Source organism: Rhyacophila brunnea, unplaced genomic scaffold (assembly GCF_057557595.1).
Source record: "Rhyacophila brunnea isolate RB1 unplaced genomic scaffold, BYU_Rbru_1.0 scaffold_4, whole genome shotgun sequence".
NCBI classification, from domain to species: Eukaryota; Metazoa; Arthropoda; class Insecta; order Trichoptera; family Rhyacophilidae; genus Rhyacophila; species Rhyacophila brunnea.
Window position 1 is genome coordinate 24104077 of NW_028233068.1, and position 6983 is coordinate 24111059.

Here is a 6983-nt window from a genome sequence, read left to right on the forward strand (position 1 = left end):
GCTGATATGTATTGAGGCTTCACCGTTACCTTTCTAGTGCTAAGTTATTTCTTGCTGATGTATTTTTTTGTTTGTGAATACTTACATATTGCTTACTGCACCCTGTCGCCATTTGACTTAAATAATGCATATTGAAATGACAGAAATTACAACCATTAATTTTATTACCAAAACATTTTTCTACATTAAATAAAGAGTAGTAAGTAATCTAATGATAATTTATTACATAAATTTCTGAATGTCTGCCACTGGATTCCAGTTACCTTTATAGAGCATACGGATCAAATAACTTCAAACTGCAGTGTCTTGAGCAAAATTCTTTAAAAACTTTACATAACTACGTGAAAGTTTTATAGAAATTACAATAATGAATGTTTTTTAAATATACCATTAAGCTCTTGTTGAGACTTGATAATTTTTGACTCATTCTACTTAATACCTATTTTTGACTTCGATAAGTCAAAATTGTTACGCATTTGGGTCTCATTCGTCATAATATAATGATATAATTAATAATCTTTTCTAATTCTTTGATAATCAATGTTTTTAGGGGGGAAAAATTTAAAACTATTAATTATTGAAAAAAATCTCCAATACATCCAAGACAAAGTATGTAGGTATTACTAACCATAATTTATTATGTAATATTAAATTGTTTTTTTTTAGAAACGTAGATACTGATTATTTACAATACGTTAAAATGTAAATAATTATTAGGTAAATAGCATCTTTCGTATTCTGTTACTAGATGCCTCTACCCTCTAGTAGTATTTTACTGGCATAAGTATCTAGTAGTATTATACTGGTTATCGAATATTCCATGGTATCGTACCTTTGTAGTAAAAACAATAGTAACTGAACATATTTATATCATCATGATATTATGATTTATATGTACGTAAACTATAATTTTCACTTAAGTGTAATATTATATCTATATAAGTCCAAAGTACATTGTCAAATCAAATTATTATTGAAATTATTCGATGATATTATGATAATATATTACAACATATCCATGTCGGTTCACGAGTAAACATAAAATTTTAATATGAACACTTACTGCTATTTTACTTTTAGAATAGTCGAAATAATATGTTAGATCCTTCATGAGGTGTAAAACTTATTTGGCAATGCGCAATTTATTAAGTTTAAAGATATATTTAAAGCTAATTTCCTCTCATCTTTTTCTTTACAGGAGTAAAGTGGCAGCACTTCTGCTAGACAAGCATCTTCAAATCAACGGCATCGGAGTAGGTCATGGACGAGGAAGTCTCGCCCCAGCACCAGCCGCCAGCAATCGCATGAAGAGGGAGAGAAAAGCTGCAAGAACTTTGGGTATCATCATGACAGCCTTTTTGGCGTGTTGGTTGCCATTCTTCTTATGGTAAGAAATACATATCAGCGAATACATTTTGGTATAAAATAATACATTTATTGGCCGAGCTTCAATATTGTCCAAAAAGTTATCACCAACGTATACCTACATCTTTAACATATTATGGCATACCCATTGGAGGAAATATCCAATTACACTCAATAATCTTAATTTGGAATCAAAATGCATACAAATAAATATTGTTTTAAATTATTTTGGTAATATATTTTGTGCTTTGAGACTACGGATTGTTATGATCTTTTTATCAGCTCATTTTACTTTGATAATGGTTATTTCGATGTAATTTTTAATATTTTCAATAAAAATATTACAAATTGACTTATTAAAAATTATAGTACCGTTATGGTATTGTATCCTATACACTAGGTTGGTATATACATATAACGAAAAAGTATGTGGTATATTTCTATTTAGCTAGGTATTACAAAAAAATACATTGTGTTAAAAAGAAAAATCTAATTTCACTGGCAAGTATCATCATTTATTATGATAATAGGTATACTTATGTGCATTTTTATAATGCCATTTATAAAAATATAAATTAGTTTTTCATTACCTTAAATATTATGAAAATCATTAAAATTACTAATTTGGTATAATCTTTTGTTTATGAATATTTTCGATAAAATATCTAGAAGTAGGTGTACATATTTAAGTGATTGCTAAGGATTGAGAATAAGTTGCAAAGGGCTCGTCGCTTAGTGAAAGATTGACATAAGGCTTAAGACTTGCTTAAAAGATCTTAAAAAGGTTGAAAATCACTTGTCCAGCGACCCTTTTGATGCTGAATAAATAAAAACCACTTTCGCTTATTTCAGCAGTTGTTGTTTTCTATCAAACTCTTTTATCTACTCATAAACCTCTGAATACGGAAGTACCAGAAGAACCTTCTACTTTCCACCCTTAAACCGATCAACGAATCACGGATCTGAGTGAAAAGGGGTCGTTCCAATGGAATATATTTCGGAAAATTTTAAAGTAACAACGTTATTACCACGGACGAATTTATTATTACCACATTTCTTTCAAATGATAATACCTGATATACAACAACATATCCATGTCCATCTATTATAGGTACCTAAGTACCATCATATAATTTTGATTTAGTGTTAACGGTTGTCGTAGATAATGGTGGTGATTCTTTATTAAATTAAAATACCAATTGCAATACCTACCAATAGAAGTTTCTAAGCAAAGCATTCATAAATTAGCAGAGTGCATGTTATATTAACGGGAATTTTAAAAAGTTATGGTTATTTGCAATTATTGTCCTAGCCCACAGGGTATTTTGGATATCTCTAAAATACCCCATAAGTTGAAAAAAATTGTTAACAACCGTAAATCTTCAGAAAGTCTATTAATATATCACAGTCGGATTCAAACCAGTACCCATGACTTTAATAAAATAAATAAAAATAAACTGCTAATGAAAATAATAAGTTAATTTTATAAAATATCACTTAATTTTTTTGGTATTTCAATAAATATTTTTTTGATCAACCGTTGAAGATAATATCTGCTTAAATTACATTAAACTTGACACTTTAAAATGTAAAGTACGTTTAGAATTTCGCATTAAATTTTCGTTTGAGATTTAAAATATTCACTTTGTGATAAGTACAAAACAAGTATCAGTTATGAAACAGAGTGTAAAATAATAGTGCTTAAAATACAACACTTTGACATACACAACGCATGAAACTTGAGAATCGTGAAAGCAATTTTTCTTTTTCATTTAAAATTTCTAACAAATAAAAATCAAATTTTACTTTTAATCTTTTACATCTGCATACTTTACCAACATTGCGATTAAAATTAACTTAATTAAGGCATATTATACGAAAATTATTATTGTTTAAGTATATAAAAAAAATATTCAGAATATTGATTTCTCAACCTTTTCGTATAATATAACTTACAAGCGTGTAAGATTTATAGCACAAATTGGATTATGTTAATATTAAGAAAATGAAGGCAATAAGAGAATGTATCGATTCTCTCCCATTCTATTTGTGTTACTTTCGCTAAGTAATGTTTCCTCCAGGAAAACGATTAGAAGTAAACAACAAACTCACAAAACAACGCAACAAGTTTGGCTCAAACAACTTTTGTTCTTAAGATTTGGGTTTGTTTTATTTGTTTTAACTTATGTGCCTTACCAATGGGGTAGTATTTCAAGATGGAGTAGCTACTACAGATTAAGTTCTAAGGCTCAGTTACAATACATTACACAGCGACACGAGATATTATATTCGAGGCAATCTATAATATATAAAATAAATCAAACGTTAAACAGATTAATCGGAAAGATTTTTTTATTCCGTGGATTACTTTCTAAGGCTCTTGAAGACTTTGAATAATAATATTGCAAAATATCTTGGGGATAATATAATATTATAACAATACTCTTATTATAATCAAACTTTCAGATAATAATTATATGTATTTTTTTTCAATAAAAAAATTGTTTAGTTATTAAGTTCGCGTGATTTAAAAAAATATTATTAAAATAACATTACAAATATTTTTTTTTTTTGAAACCAGAAAGCCAGGCATAAAGTGAACATTTTTGCGGTAATTACTTTTTCCTCCTGTCGAAATTAATATGTCAGTCAGATGGAAACTCCTCAATAATTTACAACATATTTAATAAAGTACCTACCACCACTCAAAAAAGGTTGGAAAACCATAGAGAAGACTCCAATGACGTGTTTAAATAATGGTAGGTAATAATGGTATAATATGACTTAAAACAAATATTTAATTGTTTTCTAGGTATTTGATCACAACTCTATGTGGCGACCTTTGCTACTGCCCTCCAGTAGTGGTTACGGCCGTCTTTTGGGTGGGATACTTCAACTCTGCTTTGAACCCTCTCATTTACGCCTACTTCAACAGAGAGTTCAGGGTAGCCTTCAAGAAGACGTTGGAGTCATGCTGCAGGGCGATTGTTAGAAGTGAGCCAGGAAACCACATCTTCACAGGGAGGAGTTTTGGAAGGAGAGAACTTCATGTTCATTCCAATGCCAGTTCAGAGATTCACATGAATAATTGTTTGAAGGTTCCGGCTACTGTAGACCAGCCGCCAAGTATGCTTCGAGAACATTTAACCCTAGGAGAAAGTGTGACGTAAAATGATACTCAAAAGTATTTATAAAACTAGATTATTATTAAGACAGTAGTAATGAATTTTAATATACTTATATAAAATTATTGTATTTATTTTAACGGAATTACGATAATTAATACATATATATATAAGTACATATATATTTGATGTATTGTTCAATTACAATTCTAATATAATATCTATATAAACGTAAATGTTATAGTAATTAATCATTATGAAATAACCAGTATGATATTATAATATTTTTAAATGTATATCTCCACAATTTCCATGTGCCCTTTACCTACCTATCGTATATTATTAAATGTTTCAAATTTTAATTTCAACATTCAATATTATATTATTGCGTCGTATAATAATTATGCCTACATGGAGTTATATTATATTATATTACTATTTTATTAAATGGAAAATATTATTCATACATACTGAACGAAATTACCAAAGCTACTGTAGTATTCTTTCACCTGGATGTAATAATAATTTATTGGATGGGAATTTAAAATATGTTTTTAAATGCATACCTGTTAAAATATATGAGTGAATTTATATTTAATTAAATTGGTATCTAGTATCTTTGTTATATGTTACAACAATATGTGACTGTTACATACGAAATATTAGAAATTGTTTAATTATATGTATAATAAAATTAAATAATTGTTCAATTCTAAGAAGTTGATTACAAAGAAAAAACTTTTACAAAAACTTCATATCAGAATACTTTATAAGAATGGAGATTTCAAAAAAAAAAAGACAATACAACAGTATGTCTGTAAAGTTTTCAAATTAAAGGAGTCTAGTGGATATTAGTAAATAAAATAGCTTCTCTATAAAGTAATATGATATTGTTTATTGCAGACGGCTGTTAGTCTGTACATAAATTATTACTTATATAATGTAGGTACCTACAGTAAAGGCCCGTATTTTTATTTAGCATTCAATTCATTCAACATTATATTATTTTCTTTGGAAGGTAGGCTGTGTCTAGAATTCATCGCGTCGCAACTAAACACTAGTAGGTATATTTTGAGTAGTAACGGTATTCAAAAACCTTATGTGTACGTCAAAGTCTTTTTTATTGGTATCGTTGGACTATACCTATATTTAAATACATTAACTGAATTATTTCAAAATATTAATTTTAAGGTACCCATATATTTTTTTTAATTAATGCCATCGGATATTTGTATATTATTTCACAATTAATACCAATGAATAATGATACTCAATTTAATTATTTTATTGTTCATGAATTTCTGTATCTTGAGTAAGTATATTATATAAATTGTGAAGTTTGTTTATTTATTCAGCACCTATCTAATATGTTGATACATAAATAAACCTTTACTTTATGCTCGATAATATAAAATTAATATAACATAAAACGTAATTACATACCTATAAAGAATTCATAGAACAGAAGAACCAATTTCAATACAATCACTAATAATTATTAGTTATTAGTTTTAAAAACATGAAAAATAAAAATATATATTTTCAAGTGTGACATGAGACTTTGTGATGTTAACTGTATCAATTAACATTTATTTTATTGCATTGAATGATCAATTAATGCTAATTACAATATAGATATTACTAACTCATTGCGTTATATTTGCTCATCTGTTAAAATCAATAAATAAAGCACAAAAATTAAAACAATTAATTATATTCTAATGTACTAAGACCAGACACAATATCTATTAAAATGTTTTTAAAGAATAATTTTAGTGTACCTAGGTATATTAAATTTATTCTAATATCTACAGCACTCACTTTGTGTAGATAATACGAACTTAAAATATAATAAATATTATTGTATTTGCGTACATACCAATCACTATAATTACTTACATACTATATTGTAGTTATTATTTTTACATGCTAATTTCATTGCATATTTACTATTATAACATTATAACATATCGACTTGTATTATGTAGTAGGTAGTTGTAAAAATTCAGATCTCATATCAAATGATTTAAAATATTATCTCTCTCTCTATGGTGTATATTATATCTTAATTATTATATATTAAAATTATAATACTTATATGTAGGTACTATAATTAACTATATAATTAAAAAGTACTGATTTGATATGTTATAAATTATTTCTTTATAAAATCGTAAATAAACCTAGTCAATTTGATTCCCAATGCAAATACGAATAATCCAGCATTAGAAATAATTATTGTTCTTAAACGTTTTACATATAATATAATTCCACAATACACAATTCCACATACATTTAGTTGTATTTTTTTTAATACAATGTTGCCAATATTAATTGTGTAAATGGGTAGACAGTGTATTAATGTTAAACTATAACGTGGTTAATCAATTGGGGTGTATTTTTCTTGTATCTTCTACCCCCCCCCCCATTTCATGTAGGTAATAGATAATAGGAATATTAAATAAGTGATAGAAGATAGAGTTTAATTTTTTT

At 27.1% G+C, this 6983-nt stretch overlaps 1 protein-coding gene across 1 annotated transcript in view; it reads left to right on the plus strand.

Annotated features, from left to right (window-relative positions):
• LOC147067118 (octopamine receptor beta-1R-like) overlaps window positions 1-4479 on the plus strand; it is a 317969-nt gene extending 313490 nt beyond the window's left edge. The window contains exons 2-4 of the mRNA XM_085954833.1: window positions 1199-1387; window positions 4178-4327; window positions 4464-4479. Of these exons, the coding sequence (XP_085810959.1) occupies window positions 1199-1387; window positions 4178-4327; window positions 4464-4479 (355 nt within the window). The remainder of the gene's footprint in view (window positions 1-1198; window positions 1388-4177; window positions 4328-4463) is intronic.
• Window positions 4480-6983: the final 2504 nt, after the last annotated feature.